Source organism: Macrosteles quadrilineatus, unplaced genomic scaffold (assembly GCF_028750875.1).
Source record: "Macrosteles quadrilineatus isolate MER2022 unplaced genomic scaffold, UCM_ALF_1.0 Scaffold_2__2_contigs__length_208266976, whole genome shotgun sequence".
Lineage (NCBI taxonomy): Eukaryota > Metazoa > Arthropoda > Insecta > Hemiptera > Cicadellidae > Macrosteles > Macrosteles quadrilineatus.
Genome location: NW_026542595.1, coordinates 140041297 through 140058924, shown reverse-complemented (window position 1 = coordinate 140058924; position 17628 = coordinate 140041297). Strand labels below are relative to the sequence as shown.

General features: G+C 36.9%; 2 protein-coding genes across 2 annotated transcripts; both read left to right on the top strand.

The window, feature by feature from the left end:
* Positions 1-10065: 10065 nt before the first annotated feature.
* On the top strand, positions 10066-11430 carry LOC128987960 (cAMP-dependent protein kinase catalytic subunit beta-like). Its single transcript, XM_054409111.1, has one exon. The coding sequence runs from the start codon at positions 10203-10205 to the stop codon at positions 11331-11333; it is 1131 nt and encodes a 376-aa protein (XP_054265086.1). The 5' UTR covers positions 10066-10202; the 3' UTR covers positions 11334-11430.
* Positions 11431-14764: 3334 nt separating this feature from the next.
* Positions 14765-16641, top strand: LOC128987966 (calpain-A-like; the record flags this gene model as incomplete). Its single annotated transcript, XM_054409118.1, has 1 exon — positions 14765-16641. A coding segment is annotated over one exon (1134 nt), but the record flags the coding sequence as incomplete, so codon positions are not given.
* Between the last annotated feature and the right edge of the window lie 987 nt (positions 16642-17628).

Below are 17628 nucleotides of genomic sequence, written 5' to 3'. Positions count from 1 at the left end.
CCTATAGGTTGCTATGGTGATGACGAAATAACAACAAAATATAAACAGAAAATCAAAGCAAATGAAAGACATTCCAATCACATGTTTTATTTACAGTGTGGGGTGAAAATAGAGAAGTTTGCACAATACATACTTTTGGTCGATTTTTCGAACACGGGGCGTATTCTCGTACTTATTTAATACGCAAGCAGGATTTTTGTGACAATCAAACCATGTTAAAAATGAGGCTTAAGTATCTATATCTCATAGTCTTCGTTCGTCCATGCCACAAGATACAAATAATTAACGATCTGGTAAACTCCGTTTTAACCACAAATCTTCCCAACGATCGTCGATCACTGAGCCGAAATTGATTCCGCACGAGACGCCGCGGCCCCAGAAGTCAAGAGTTTGATTTATCTGCAATCTCAGATTAGAACTGCCTTTCCTTGGCGGCCTAAACAACATAATTATCGGCAATACTGGTAATCAATCTGTGCATCCTCGTGGCTCGAGAGCTTTTACTTTCCGCCGCCACGCCGCCCCCGCGCTGCGATCGCTATCACGACCACGTACCACTAATGATTTGAAACGAGGCAAGTAACTTTGAGGGATGTGGTTGGAGTTTAAATTGATGGCCGTAAAAGATAAGGAGGATAATCGATTTTAAGAGGTTTTAAGGTGGTAATTTGCGAGTGGCAATTGAAGGTTATGTAATCCTTGGGCGTTATGAAATAATTAATGATAATGAAATAAATATTGTATAATGACTGCATAGTTAAAATTACGAATATATTTATTCTGAAACTTATATAGCAAATCTTTAGGATATTGACATAAACATCGTGCGGATTTTTTCAACGAGTCGCCATAGAAAACATATACAGTACGTACTTGTGGTATAGACATTGTTAAATAGGGCGGGTAGCGGGATACGCATGCGCACAATATGAACACTTGTCCCACCACCAACGCTTTTGTAATTTTTTACAATCATCTCAACAATTGATTGGGTTTATAAAATACCACTAAAGTCTAGTGGGGTGACTCCTCGTGTTGTTAGACATTCCTTCACCCCTCCTACAAGTCATCATAATTGACGCGACATTTAGGCACTTGCGTGTACTAAGGAAAAATACAATAAATTATCAAATAACAATTTGATGTTGGGTATTTTGACCAAAATGGACGTTGGTCTAAACACCGCCAGCAAAAACCTCAGGTTGTTGAATCGATAAAATCATGATGAAAATCAATTACTACTGCAGAAGAAAGTGGTCTCGTCTCCAGGCCTGTGGTTTTGAGGCCTAAGGCAACTCTCATTTTGTAATGGCTGCCATATGATTCACTCCCGGACACAGAACTTGCTAGTGGCCGAAACCCGGAGATCACGACCTGGCTGTAGACATGTCTGCAGTATGTATAGTACGACTTGAAGATAAGAATAAGCATATCTCTACTGCAGTGCCGTTTACAACTGTATGACGGATATGGATCTCGTTGAAAAGTATAGAGAAATAATACCAGTAACAATAATAAAACATGTTAAGTGTGTTTTGTTCCAACTAAATTTAAACACTGGTCAAAGAGCCAATCAGTGGCAATTTTCAAACGTGTCGAAGCTTTGCTCTTGAAACAATTCAGGCAGTTTACTGTAAAGTATTTGTAAAATTCTATGAATATTGATAAATTTGTAAAATCTTACTATCGTAATATTTAATTAGTTATATTTTCTGTTATGGAACTTATGTGCATCATTACGCTTAGAAATTGTGGGTATACAGACTTTCTTTTACATATCTTCTTTTATAAAACCCTTCACTGATTGCACTAGGCAGTTAGTTAGTTTTGGCAATGAATACTTCATTGGTTTTGCCTCCGAAAGATTAGCCTACGTCAACTAAATATAGCCTTTTTTGAACTAATTTGAAATTTGATTGTTTGTTGGATGTAGTTGTTTTCAATTCATTCTGAGTATAAATCAAACTGTGAAACTGGACATTGTTTTCAACGCTATCATATTTGTAATACTTAGTATTGGTGTATCGCCGTTTGTAATAAATAAATAAATAAGGTTAGGACAAAGACCACAAACACGTATTTCAAACCCTAGGTAGAGAGCATCATAGACTCAAAAGTAGTTTTTAACCACCACTAGAGGTTATAGACCATCTAAAAACCCTATAATTCCTAACGGCTTTGACTAGTTTTCACACAAATCACAGCACTTCCCTATTCCCAAAGCTAGACCCATTTCCCTTGCTGTGAGAATGTGTCGGCAAAGCAGTACAAATCACCCCAGTCGTGCGATCAATGGTGTGTTACTGGTGTTATGGTCTCATTCATGTGACAGTCAAGGTGACCTTTGCGATCTTTATGTGACAAACGTTCACATCCGTCCACAGACACTCCCACAACCGGCTGTCGGGGCTGCTCTAGTGTCTAGGAATTACAGGATAACTTAAAGTGTCTAGAATCATGTATAACTTAAAGTGTCTGGGAGCATGGATAACTTAAAGTGTCTAGGAGCATGAGCATGGATAAGTTAAAGTGTCTGGGAGCATGGATAACTTAAAGTGTCTAGGAGCATGGATACCTTAAAGTGCATAGGAGCATGGATAACTTAAAGTGCATAGGAGCATGTATAACTTTAAGTGTTTAGGAGCATGTATAACTTTAAGTATCTAAGAGCATGGATAGCCTTAAGTGTCTAGGGCAATGGATAACTTAAAGTGTCAAGGAGCATCTATAACTTAAAGCTTAAAGTGTCTAAGAGCATGTATAACTTAAAGTGTCTGGGAGCATGGAAAACTTAAAGTGTCTAGGAGCATGGATAGCCTTAAGTGTCTAGGACCATGGATAACTTAAAGTGTCTAAGAGCATGCATGCATAGCCTAAAGTGTCTAGGAACATTAATAATTTAAAGTGTCTAGGCGTTTAGTGGTTAATTAGAGTGACCAGTGACAAAGACTTACGACCCATTATGTTTTCTAGCTAGGAAAGATCGTGTGGCAAAAATGTACGTAGGACATTGATTCTGTTGGACGGGAGCTATTGGCACTTGAAAAAGTCCTACACCATGACTGTCCAAACAAAATGAGGATGACTCATTTGAAGCCTTCTATGTGATATAGCATGGGAGTTTCTCTTAATTAAAATGATTGTTTATATAAATCAGAAAATGATTACCTATTGTGGAATTAAAATACCTTTTCTGGGAAACCAGCTCAGCAAGGTAATTGGAGTGAAAAAATAATTTTAAAAACAGCAACCTCATATCTGGAGATCTTCAGCTGCGCTTGTCATTGGAGGATTGCCTCACGAAAGAGGCAATTGAAACAGAATCATTCTTTACTTAACTTAAACTTGTAGAATATCTTCCAGTGGTATTTTTTATGAATTCTCAAACCAAAACACCTTTGAAATCTTGTTAAACTGGCCTATCGATACACTCAAGATAAGTCACTGTAGATGATAAGAATCATTTTCATACACCCTTGACCTTATAATACACATGTTATTGCAAACCTCTAAGAAGTCAACCTTCATTAAATATTAAAAGTCTTGCTGTATTTGCTAATCCCCATGAGACGCTTGTTATCAGGTTTCACTAACGCAGTGAGAAAATAAACCCAGTAAGAAACATTTACATGTTTTTATACCATATAGTTTATATTGCGATATGAATAATGTAACATTATAAAATCTTAATAATAAAATCAAGGTTACCAATTGTTCTACCCAGTAGTTAATAAAATCGACAACAATGGTACTTTCGCCTGGAGCGCTGCGGCGGCTCACAAAGAAACTAATCCTTCGTTTTCACACTCAATAATTATTGACATATTTCCGTTCTATGGAAGTTAGTCTATGGAGCATATTGTTGAGCAAGAGTTGAGTCCTTGATATGCTAAGACAATGTTCGGATTCTATATAGATCGCTTTTGCGGAAACCTTTATTGTTAACAAGAACAATGAGGTAATTCTGTACAGCCAGACTACATATTACAGTCAAGTGAAATTGGTGAAGCTTGAGAATTTTGTTATGTCCAAACAGACATGGAGTCTCATCAATATAATACAAAATATTCAACTAACTGTTGATTATTATTTGACCCTAAAAACGGAATTTTACTGTTGACCTTAATGACTTTCAGTTTTTCTCAAAGAGAACATACAGTAGTTAATTAAGGTTCGAAGATCCAAACCCTAGAGCTCTTACTTTCTTTGTTTGAACGGAATAATTAGATATCATAATAAAAAAGTTTGAATCTAGGTCCAGAAGCGATCCAAGCTTGAAATCAAACCAGCAAACCTCTGATTCTTTTTGATCCTGGCAGTACTGTAACAATATTTGCCCCGCATAGAGTGTGATGAATACAACAAACTATGCTATATTATGAGAAAATGATTTTCCTTCTTATGCGGTAAAAAACCAAGCAATTCCTATTACATAACATTCTGTCAGTTGCTAAATTGAAGTATACCATCTTTTACGAAAAGGCTCATAGTTTACCCAAGTACTAAATCACAGTAGTATATCCGCAGTGAAAGGTTTTACATAACTAAAATTGCAATACCAACGATTCATAAATTTGTGAATTCCGTAATAGAATTTCAAGGCAGTTAAGCCGAAATTGAAATGATAGGGTAATTAGGTAATTGGAGGACATTGGACATATTTGAAACGATTCGAGATAATTACAGAAGTAAAAGTAAATAAGTGACGGAGACTCGGAGACGTGCGGGGTTGAAGGTTATCTTGATAACCCTTTAAAATATGAACCCGTGTCGTGCACAGGGAAGGCCTTCGACAATTTGCATATCCGAGTTTCGTACATCAAATATTTAGGACCACCATTAGGCTTTTTGCGTATTATGTTCGACGTTAAAATATGACTTATATACGTTAGAAGTGAATAAGCTTTCATCCACGTACTTTAAGTATTTATCTGTTATCCTACAAACTTGAAAAGAAATTGTAAACAAATACACACAGTTCAAAATATATAGATATCTGATTTACCAATAGCTTATTACAAAATCCAACCCAAGTCAAACAACTTTCGTTAAACGTAGCTATATTTTCCATTCAAAATTAACCTGACAGTTTTGTATAAATTTCAAATCGAGTCGACCTCGGAGCTTTAAAACACATAAGTCAACACATGAGCATCATCAGGTACAAAGGGGAGGAGGGGGGAAAAGAGAGGGGGTGAGAGATGGGTTCTGGGTAACCTCTCCTCGACTCCATGGGGCCCCGCTGTGCGAAAATACTCAATGTTTTATTCAATATCCACAATCGCTATATTGAATATCAAAACGGCCGTGCACGGCATATACCTCCTTTTTAATTAGTGTATTTTACAAGTGAAAGGAAGGTTGTGTGTACAGTGACTCAACAAAACTTGTGAATACTGTAATAATATGTAAGCTGTTCTCCATATCTTGTAGCGGGTGTTGCATATGGGAGACGTATTTTAAATATTTTACTATGGCAACGAAGACGTTGGGAGTGTAACGTACTATGTACGTATTGTGTTTGTAGAACGTATTGTGAACAGTTTTGTTTTACTAGCCGTTTCAGTTCAGTTCTTAGAATAGAAAATAATATTTACTTAACATCATTGTTTATTTATTTAACAGCCATGTTTTTTTACATCACGAGTAATGGACCAATGAGGTTCAAGGATTGAGAGAAAAGAAGTAAAATTGTAATTGCAACTTATCAGCTGTTAAGACAAATTTAATTGATTACACAATCAATTGTGAGCAAGTTGTCGAGTGAGTGGTTGTTTCTTAGTCGATGAATCACAATCAGTGGTTATTTGAGAGGTTATAAACGAAAACATAACCTCTTTTGGAAGTTACTATATTAATGAAATGGCGACCATACAAAGTAGGTATTTTAAGCCAAGTATGAATGGAGATGATTGTAGGATGGGTGGCGCGATCTTGTAGTCTTGTGACTAAGGCCGACTTATTCCTTAGACACAGCTGTTAATTAATAACCCATACAGCTAATGGCAACTAAGGGACCTACAGTTTATAGTGGAATCCGAACCACATTTTTGCCTTGTTATATACGAATTGGTCAAACTTTCAGGATAGTACTGCGGATAGTACTCACTCGTGCGGACGTTAATCCACACCAGGGAGTATCGCATCCACAGAGCATGCCTATAAATATCCATAATTCGTCACCTCCTAGTAGCTGAATTACAGGTCGACGCCACCCGTCCCAGTTACCTAGCGCCTTTTAGTAAACGGTCGTATGTAAAAAGTACTACATTTGAAAGTTTTGCCAAAAATCCCCCGGACGTATAAAAAGTATGTAAAAGTACGCGTTCGTTTCGTAAACTACTATAGGATCATTTGTAGAATCGATATTGATATGTGAAAAGTTCTACTGGATGACTCACATTAGATATTTGAGTCTATAAGGCGTGAATATATTTTGTGTAGCATATGTAATCTTTGATATAACTCATAATTTTACATCTAAATGTCAAGTGATACCTGTTTTCCTTCTAAGCCACTCGTTTCAAACCTAAACCGTCCATTTTCAATAACTCCAGTAGGTTGGTTAAGATTATTCCCTTAATCCCTGGAGCTGTGAAGAGTCGTCAATAACAAACGCAAATACACAAATAACAACACGCCAAACAAAAACTTTGAAAAAATGATTATAATAATTCAATTAGGTTTTCTATGTACCGTAATTTTAAAAGCGAATGGCTGAGCAGTTTCCAGCCGCAACAGACGGTCGATGTGACTAAAACAGTTTTCAGACTTTCCCGTTAATTCACTAGCACTAGTGGAATGTGGTTAGGTTAGATTAGGGTTTTCTAATTCTATACTAAACTCTATACCAACCTAACCTAACCAAAATTTAATTCACTACCACTTCTATTGCTAATAATCTATTGCTAGAACTAGTGTTAGTGAATTAATGGAAAAGGTTCAGATTTTCCTTGGATGTACCAATGTTTGTTTCTTTTTTAGCGAATTTCCCACAGGACTCATGGCTAGACCTAGACCTGGAACCGATTTACTTGTGCGTTTTGAGGTCCCCAGAGGCCAAAACCACCATCTGTTCAAATTTATATACAGTATATATGTGTGTGTGTCCGTTAGCGTGATAACTTAGACAAAAATGATCCGATTTTGATGAAATTTGGTACAAACGTGTATACCTACGTTTATTTCATCAAGTTCGCGAACCAGCATGATCAGACTATGGGATCGGGGGTTTACGAGGGGTTTTATGAAGTAAAAATTGACTTTTCCCCATTTTGACCCTAAAAACATAAAATTTCATCATTTCTCTCCAAACCATTTTGTAGAGCTTAAAAAGAAATAATTTTGTATATTGAAGGGTTGTTGTATGTATGGTTACGGAGATAATTAGAACAATTGTAAATTTAAAATTCTCATGTCATTCTTATGGAGGATAAATAAACTGTTTGCTTGATTATGGATAAATTTTAACCAACATTGCAATAAAAAGAACATACCTCAATATCTTCCCTGTAGCAGAAAACCTAATTACTTACCAAAATTAATGTTATTTAATTATAAAATCATTCTGTAAATTTTTAGGGAATATTTTAGTAGAAATCCAGCCAGGTAAATGGAAATTCGATCTGCAGATTTGCTGTGGCGGGGGTATTTTTATAATAAAGTCTTTTTTCATTTCATTTCATTCAAAAGCCACCCAATAGGGCCCAACAGGGTCATTTGTCAGAACTATTTCAACACTGTATTTTATTAACACTAGAGAAATAAAGGAAAACGCTAAACTCGAACTGACCACACTACTGTGATGTCACAACATCGACGACACAACGATGACGTCACACTTACAACGTCACTTTACAGGTCTACCAACGTGTACTACACAAATAGCTGCGAGGGACGGGACAGGTTGTGATTGAGTGTATCCTTGATATCCGTACAACCGGTCACATAGCACCAGGGTGAATCATACTGTACTGTAAATAAACATGTGTAACAGTGTACGCTGTAACCAGCGTAAATAAGCGTAGCTTTGTTGTGGTAGGTGTAAAATGAGAAAACAGCAATAATTAATTGTGTGTTAAAATATTCCAAAATTACTCCAAAAGGCCTTTGATTGCTTTCATGAACCGTTCGAGCATCTTTCTGCCTCTCAACACCCACGCCGAACAACACATTCACAACACCAAAAACAATGCCAACAATAAAAAAAACATTGATACAACACATGTTCCGATACCTTAAAAACCATAGATAAACCCACGGATTACGGATAAAACATACTACCTTAGTTTTGGTTAGTCTATGCTTAAACCAAAGATTGACATACTTATTTGACGTAGATACACATGCTCCCACAAGACTACACATAGCGTGCTGAAACCGTACATAAAACATACTCCCTCAGAAGATTTCTCGTCCTTATGGATCAGCTGAAGACAATTTCGTTGTTGATTCCGCCCGGTGAACTGTAGGTAGATGTCGAGTTTTTTTACAGTTCAGCCAAATAAAAGGATCGAGTCATAAACAATAACTCGTAATAGTTATGCAACCAAATAGTAAAGCCCGCATAATGGAATTAACCATAAAATTATACAAACAAATCTTCATTGACACTACCGATCAGTGTTACCGGACATGAACTAGACATGAAAAACGAGCTTCAAAATTTACAAAGGGGTGAGAAGTCTACACACTCATCAGTAGCTGCGACAGATCGTTGTAGCATAGATTAAAAGAAGTAGACATAAGTAGATAGAAGTAGACAGTAAAGTGCATATACTCCTTTTATCTATGGTTGTAGGGAGCAACTAACTACGTTTTCAATTAAATGAGTGTTATTTGTCACTTTCGTTTATACATTACAAAGTATACATTAACTTATCGGTATCAATCAAACCTATTTCCCCATGTCTGGTAAACCATGATCTCAATCGTCGAATATGTGTCGAATATGTGTGTCGAAGAATTGGTCGTCAAGTCAGTCTACGTCTGTCCACTAGAGCATCAATACTGCTACTGCAATTATTATTACGCTTAAAATGGGGACGGGGTTAATCTTAACCTAAATATGAATATGTACGCAGAAAGCACTAAGAATTAATTTAGTCCAGTTTTTAACATTAAAAACGGGTTTTGTCGTCGACAAATTCATCTACTAACGATGCTTAATGTATTACCCTTTCTAAATCAGACAATTTAGCACCTCTAGTGGCTACCTATCACACTCATTTAAGTGTTTACATGACAAAACGTCTATGACATTTCATTGTTTCAAACACAAACAACGACCAACACCAAACAAAACCTAATGTACAATTGCTGTTCTTACAATTTATGAAGTTATCCACAAATCGTCCACAAGTTATCCGCAAAATATCACATCCGGCCCTGCCATTACATCACTTATAATTGTTGCTCTCTGTTACTGAATGAACATCGACGGATACATTGTGGAGTCATCCGACAGTTCCGGATGCAGCGGCTGGGCCGTCACGAACCAGAATAGCCGTGACGTTACGATACTGCGTCACGTGACGTCACAACCACTGACAATGTCAAGGTCTGTGTGAGTCACAACCGTGACGTAGCTTGTTGTGATTCCTGCACTCTGATTGTTATTGTGTTACGCAACGTTTCGAATGCAAACCTAGATGAAATTATCTTGTATACATACTCCTTTACAGATGTAAATTGTACTGTATAAGACGAATTAAGTTTTAGTTCTGTCTGGGTTATGGCCATAGATTTTGGTATACACATTTCTTTCTAATAATATAACAATTTTTTACGTTAAAATACAAAGTTTGCTGATCCATAAGCTGTACCATTAAATAATTGTCAAGTTTTTGTTTAATTCGATCAAGGCCCCAATAGCAAAACAGGCCATGCTGCAGGATCCATGACGTCACACTAGTGGATAGATTTGTTGATAGATTCACTGCAATATCCCATATGTTTTAGTCTAGTGGGTCCTGATTCGATACAAAAGAAACGAGTGTTTGCCTTTCTCCCATATGACATCAACTGAAATTTAGTGATTGTAAACATAACCTATTCAAAATTATGTAAACATTATGTTGGTTTAGTAGTTCGTTTTGATGAACTAAGTAGCTGTGATAATACTGAGCTTCTTTTCACCGCTGAAATATTGAAATATCGTGATGCGTTGTTGACACGTCGTGTATGTGTAAGTCCAGTGAAAAATGGCAAGTACTGAAATAGAACGTGCCCACGGGACATCTCTAAAAAAAGGGAAACTCTCCGAAAAAGACTTATTAGCCAAATTCCCAGACTCAGGACCATTGGATATTGAAAACTTCGCGAATTTCATGAAATCCTCAAAAGAGATATTCTACGAAAAATGGTCGCTGCCAAGTTCATTTTTCAAAAGACCCGCTTCTTTGGAGGAGTTCGTGAAATTAAAGCTGTTAGGCAAAGGATCGTTCGGGTTTGTCGCCTTAGCTAAGCACAAACCGTCAGAAAAACTGTACGCTTTGAAATGTGTGGATAAGGACGAAGTGATCAAACATCGGCAAGTGGAGAATCTCAAGACGGAACAAGGCTTGATGCAGTGTATAAACTACCCTTTCACCATATATTTGATTTACACGTTTAAGGACAATTGTTACATATACTTTGTTCTTCCCTTTGTCGAAGGAGGAGATCTTTACAGACACATGCAGGCCATCGGTCCAGGAAGCGAGGATCAGGCGAGATTCTACGCCTGCCAGATAATCCTAGCGTTGGAATATCTTCACCACTTGGACTTTGTCTACAGAGATTTGAAGCCAGAGAACATTTTGCTGGACCACACAGGGTATTTGAAACTAGCAGACTTTGGATTCACCAAACGTTTAAAGCGTCGTCTAAGAACCTACACTCTCTGCGGCACCCCTGAGTACATGGCTCCAGAAATAATCTTGAACAAAGGTTACGGGAAGTCAGTTGACTGGTGGGCTGCAGGATGTTTTATCTACGAAATGGTCGCAGGAGCAACGCCTTTCGTGGCGAGCGACGCTGGAAGAATCTATGAGAAAATAATTTACGGAAAGATTAAATTTCCTCAAACTTTCAGCCAGGGACTGAAAGACTTGGTGGGAAAGATGGTGCAAGCCGACCTGTCCAAAAGATTCGGGAACTTGAAAAACGGAGCCAACGATATTAAAGAGCACAAATGGTTTTTGGCGACGAACTGGTTGGCCGTGTTGAACAGAAAGTGTGAAGCACCGTATAGACCGAAGATTGGATCGGTTAAAGAAGATGGAACGACGCCTTGGAAACTACCAAAGGAAGGTAAAGTTGAGAAATATTCTAAGGAATTTGAAGATTTTTAAAATCCACAATTCATTCAGTTGTAAAAAAAACTCGGTTACTCAATAAGGCTGTAACTTCTACCTGAAGAATTATTATTAACTATGTGGCGAATGAATTATGAACAAACTTTGTATGATAACAAATACATTATTTATTTGTGAATCAGTTTCATTTATCCTCTTTGAAACAGCTCTATACAAACGTTGTACCACGTGACAACACCTCTTCGTGTAAATAACCATTATTCACACGAATTACTAAGCTCAATGTGCCATCTTATATATTTCAAATATTTGGTTTTTCTTTTCCGTCTTCGTTTGGCTCTTTTACCCGACCAATTTTCATGACTGAGGTCTCGAATTGAAGGTATGCACGCACAGATTTGCCATCAAACATCCACATATATTTATCTATAATCCCACCCGATGTATACATAAACGAAATTTGCCCCCCGTGTATTTCTTATAGGAACTACATTTGGTTTCTCTTTTCCGAGTTCGTTTAGCTCTTTTACCCGACCGATTTTCATGATTGAGGTCTCAAATTGAAGCATACACGCCACATGTTCACATCAAGCATCAAGCGTGTGAAAAATAATTGTTTCTAAAACCTAAAGACAAAATCCTCCATAGTTAAATTAAACCGAATATAAGTACAGTAACTGACTTTAAAGACATTCTGTGGTTCGCTCAAGCTACGGCTCTCACAGTAATCGATAATAGTACGTTTAAAAATAGAATTATAGCGGTAAAAAGTAAATCTTTGAGTGATAAAAAAACTCCCCACGGTTGTAAATTAAACACCATACATTAAATATTATATTTCCGTAATACAATTTAAGCCGACGACGACCTATAGGCCAATCAGTTCTTTAAGAAAATCGGTAAAAGATGGCACAGACTATGAATTAACACTCTGTCCCTCACCTAGTCATCTGTCTGTTTTCATGTAGTTTTTAAAAATTAATCCTGCTTAACTCCAATTTGAAAACAATCAAGTAAATTCCATTGTTTCCGAGAAATTCTCGTTCTTCCAGTTGCAGCAGGTGTGTCAAATGTCAAGAGACAATTCTGTCCTTAAAAATAAGACCAAGTATCTCCGTTAACAAATCCCTTTTGAACAAAAATATAAATACTGGCAAGAACCACAATTATTACTGCCAATGAAAACTAAACTCTCTCAAGCTTCTAACACACACCACCGTACAATTATCCCATATAAGTTTGGCGTTAGCTCGATGTCGATTGCACGACAGGGGAAATGCAAGGCGTGCAGCTCAGCTGTAAGTCAGTTAATCGGGCAATTATAAGATCAGCGTCCATCACCGACGGTCTAGATGTTTATTGGTCGTAAATCCAAGGGCCCTGAGGCCTCCACGCTAATATTTCTACAATTCAAAGGTCTCCGTCGTGCCCTGAACGATTGACAAATGTTCCAGGTCTGACAGATCAGATTGTGAGGAGTTGTTGATTTATTTCGCCAGTTGTTTCAGGAATGCCACGACCACGACCGTCCTGTAATATTTTTTTGATGGCCAGTACAAAGTAATTATTCAATTTTTGTAAAATGACACATTTGAACCCTTTTGGAATGTCAACTCTGATTAGCAAAATCTGTTTAATATTTCTTTGAGAGAGACGGTTTTGAAAATCATCCTCTGTAGCTTGCGAATTGCTAAGATAACCTTATTGTTCAGTCAGGAACCATTCAAAGCACAATTATCAACCAATCTCGAAATCTTGTCTGAACTGTAGTTTATCAGGTTATAAAAATACATAATTTCAAAAGCACAATGTGAAGAACAACATTTCACAAAGCACAATATTGGTTCCAAAATCAATAGCTGGAAAAGAGAGCGTAATTTGAGGATGTACATGATCTATAGTCAATGCTATTTTGTCATTGCTTCTCGTCTACTTGTGCAATATTGCTGAAGGATACGGTTCTACTACAGACTTAAAACCATCGTGCCTTAGCACAAAGTTCTTACTCCAACAAGATGTGTTTTCCATTCACTCATTCGCTCTCGAGAAAGATATAGTACTCGTATATCTCATCACTTAAGTGATGTTAGGAATGGACGAGGAACAAATCACTTAGATATAACACCATATGAGCTGTAACCTCAAATTTATCACTTAATGCTGCCAGTTATTTTCTACAAGCATATAACGAACGGAACTGCCTCTTAACATTGATCTGGAACAACTGAACATTGGCTACTGTAACATATTTCGTGGAGGTGTTGCAAATAATATCTGTCCAAGAAAGATGAAATTATACTAGCTAACCATCCTACGCTTGAAAATATAAACCGTGAGAACATAGTCCTCGTTACTAAAATACTTTTGACTTTCCGGTGTATCACCTTCCTAATTTTACTTGATGATATCCTATATTTATTATGTATTATATTATATCAAGTGCGTCTATGGGCCAGATTTATTTTCGTCCTAGGATTTTTAATTTTTTTTGTTATCATGCGGTATTTGGTCTTGTAAATCGATTGGAGTTGGTCACAATACGGGGGAAAATCCAGTTTCTGTCCTACATTTCTCGAAAGTGCCCATGTTATCATATAACCTAATTTAGATTACATAAAATACGACTTGTAAAATACTGTACCTATTCAATCAGTGGTAGTTTCCAAATGACTGTAATACTTTCTTTGTATTATTTGGTCAGTGGACACCATCAGAATGTTTATCCTTTGTACTGTGTTTAGGTTGTAATTAGCTTGATTTTAAGCACATGCTATGATTCTTTGTTTTGTTGACAACTAAGTCGTTATTTTGTAAACATTATGGCAACCCAAGACTGATGTTAAAATTTAAAAACTTTTAGTTACTTTTAAATTAAGTTATGTAGAGAATTGTTTTGTCTCAAACCTTCTAAACATTTGACGAAACGACCTTGGTAGGTTTGGTTAAAATATGTTCAGCCGTTATTAAGTGATAGGGTTAGAAAGTTAACGTTGAATCCGATCCCAAAGAGCTTCGCTCAATTAACTACAGTAGTTGGTTTTTCAAAACTTTTCCTATCTGAAGATATGAAAACTGAATTTCAGCACACAGCTGACGTTATACTTTTGTAAACATCCAAACTTACATAATACATTATTTCCAAAAGAAATTTTTAGTGGTGAATTTTATATTTTCAGCTATTCAAACAGCCAGGAGCACAAGAAATGCAACAGAACAAAGACCGGCCAGTTTACAAACTCCACAACCAGGATTTTGTATATATAAGAGATTGGTTGTTACTGAGAGGTTACATATTTACCGATCCTCATTTCAAATTGGACGAGAAATATGAGTGGTGTCGTCCATGGAACATAACGAAAGAACCTCAGCTGTTCGTTGGAGAGCCGACTCAACACGATGTTGTCCAAGGACGTTCTGGAAACTGCGGCCTTGAGACGGCCAAGTCTATCTTGGGGACTCGTCCATAACTTGTGAAGCAAGTGGTCCCTTCTGATAAGAGCTTTTATGAGAAATACGCAGGAATATTTCACTTTCGATTCTGGAGATTCGGAAGATGGTACGATGTAGTGATAGATGACCGCCTCCCAACTCTTAACGGGGCATTGCACTCCACTAAAGCACCAAACAATGTTTTCTGGCCAGCTCTGTTAGATAAGGCGTACCTTAAATTTCTGTACGGTGGTTACATAAACAACTATTATTTTATTTACGAAGTTTTGCAGGATTTCACTGGTGGAGTAGTAGAGCACATTGATCTTAGGTGTCTTCCCAAATCATTTGAAAATACTTTACTCAAGGCTTTCGCAAGACAATCGCTCATAGGTTGTGCGAGTTCTGCCAATGAAGTCAAAACTCCTCAAGGTCTAGTCAGAGATCATGCATACGCAATGACTGGTGCAAGATTTGTTAATGTTCCTGGGCGTGGAGAAGTTCTTTTGATTCGTCTCAGAAATCCTTGGGGAAGTTTTGAGTGGAATGGCGCATGGAGCGACGGATCAAAGGAGTGGGAATTACTCCCTAAAGCTCTCAAGGAAGAGTTAGCAGTGGTTAACCGCGAAGATGGAGAATTTGTGATGGAATTTTCAGATTTTGTTTCAAACTTCGCGTATGTTGATATTTGCCATTTGAGTCCAAACGTACATTTAAACGTGTTTGGACAGAACACAGAAGTCAGACAGTGGCACTTGGATATGGTCAAGGGCAGTTGGATAAAAGGTGTGACATCTGGAGGATTTGAATCCCTGCATGAGAATCCCCAAATATGGTTCACGTTAAGCGAAGCGGACGGTGACAACGACGGTAACTGCACCGTGCTAATTGCGTTGCTACAAAAAACAACTAGACTTAAGTTCTTAAAACTCGGGTTTAAGGTTTACCATATTTCTGACTTAAATCAACCCGCATTGGAGCAAGACTTTTTAAAAAACAACCAACCAGTTGGCTCAGTAGACCTAACCTACATACGTGAAGTAGTAGGTAGGTATGAGATTAGGCCAGGAACCAATTGCGTAATTCCTTTTACCAAAAAGGGAATAAGTGGAGATTTTTTTTTTGAGAATTTATACGGAAAAGAAACCTCTAATTATGTACTCAGATTCTAGTACTAAAGTAGGTCTTTCACCGGAAGATGTGCCACCCAGTGATGCACCAGTGTCACAAAGAACAACAGACACTATTAAAGACTTCAAAATGGACCAATCAAGTACAGATTATTTCCACAAGGTGTCTGGCCCTAACAAGGAAGTTGATTGGAAAGATTTGAAGAAAATTTTAGATTTCGGTTTGAAGAAGAGAGTTTCCCCAGCTCATAATAGTGACGGTTGGGGACATTTTCTTTTTGACGCTGCGACTTGTATATCCAACAAAGTCTTGGAACCAACTTTTTTAGGAAGTACTCTAGGAGAGACGACGGGTGGTTATTCATATGATCTTTGTAGAAGTATGGTGGCTCTACTGGACACAGACCTTTCAGGGAAGCTGGAGTATAATGAATTCCAAACTTTGTGGAATATGATTAAAACGTGGGAATCAATTTACGAATTGTACAGCGATAAGGCCACAGGATTTTTAAACTCGTCAAGTGTTCAAAGTGCTTTGGAAGCTCTTGATTTCAGTTTTAGTCACCAGATACTCAGTAGTTTAATACGAAAATACGCGACAAGGGACGGCTACATATCATTTGAAGATTTTATGCATTGTGCTATAAAAATAACGACTATGATAGATTTTTTCAAAACCAAAGATGAAAATACGTCTAAAAAAATACTTCTTACTTTTGAGGAGTTAATAGGAAAAGCACTTTATTCCTGATTTCACAAAAGTGCATACCTGTCCTGTAATGAAATACAAGCCGAGTTTAATTTAGTTTTTTCTTTTGCCTCGCCTACGAAACCTAACCCTCTTTAGAATAAATTTACAAAAAATAGACACCAGCAATTTAGGGCTACACTACTTCTAGCAGTAAATAAGGACCGAGCTTTGTATTAGAAAATAACCCCCCACCCCGTGAAAGTAATAATTTTATAAAATATTGACTGTCATATCAAAATATTAATCTTGAACCATTTAAATTGTTGGCGAACCTTTAAAGCTTTGAAATATTTGAAAAGGTAAGTTTTAACTATTGCTAATTAAACTAGGCTATGGATTAAGCCACAACGCTCTACCTAATGCTTCAATTTGTCTAATTGAAACAAAATTACAAGCATTTTTTTATAGAGTTAAAACTCATAATTGTAAGAAACTAAAAATAAGTATTTTTCGTCATACTGCAGCAAATACAGCCGTTTTAATGCATGCGTTGCGGGGCTAAGGTAGTATTTTTACTCTCTAGGGAGTAAAAATCAGCTGTTGTGAAAAGTTGTAAATTTTGATTGTGACAATCGTATCGATCGAAATTATTTACTGATTGATTCATTAGGGACGGTTTTAGCATAGACAAACAATTTTCTATGGTTTTAGCATATTGTCGTATATATACAATCGTAATAAACAATCATAATAAACAACCGTAATATGTAACATTAAAGTGTTATAGCTTAGTTGATTAGAATCACGAATACTAGAAAAATACTGGTATGGATCATAAACATAAACAAATGACGTTGTTGGCCCGAATCCTATACTAATAGCATTGAACATATGTTTTGGAAGTTCTATTTAAGCAATGTTAAATAATGTTTATGTTCGGGCCAAAAAAGTCATTTGTTTATGATCCATACCGATATTTTTCTAGTAATCGTGATTATAACTTGATGCAATATCACGATAAATATAGTTTACCACAGGGGCAAAAAGTGTCTTTTTAACCCTCGCTCATTTTCCAACTTCG

Bases quoted from the DNA above. Each gene is read 5' to 3' on its own strand.
- LOC128987960 (XM_054409111.1), top strand. From the start codon at position 10,203: ATGGCAAGTACTGAAATAGAACGTGCCCACGGGACATCTCTAAAAAAA.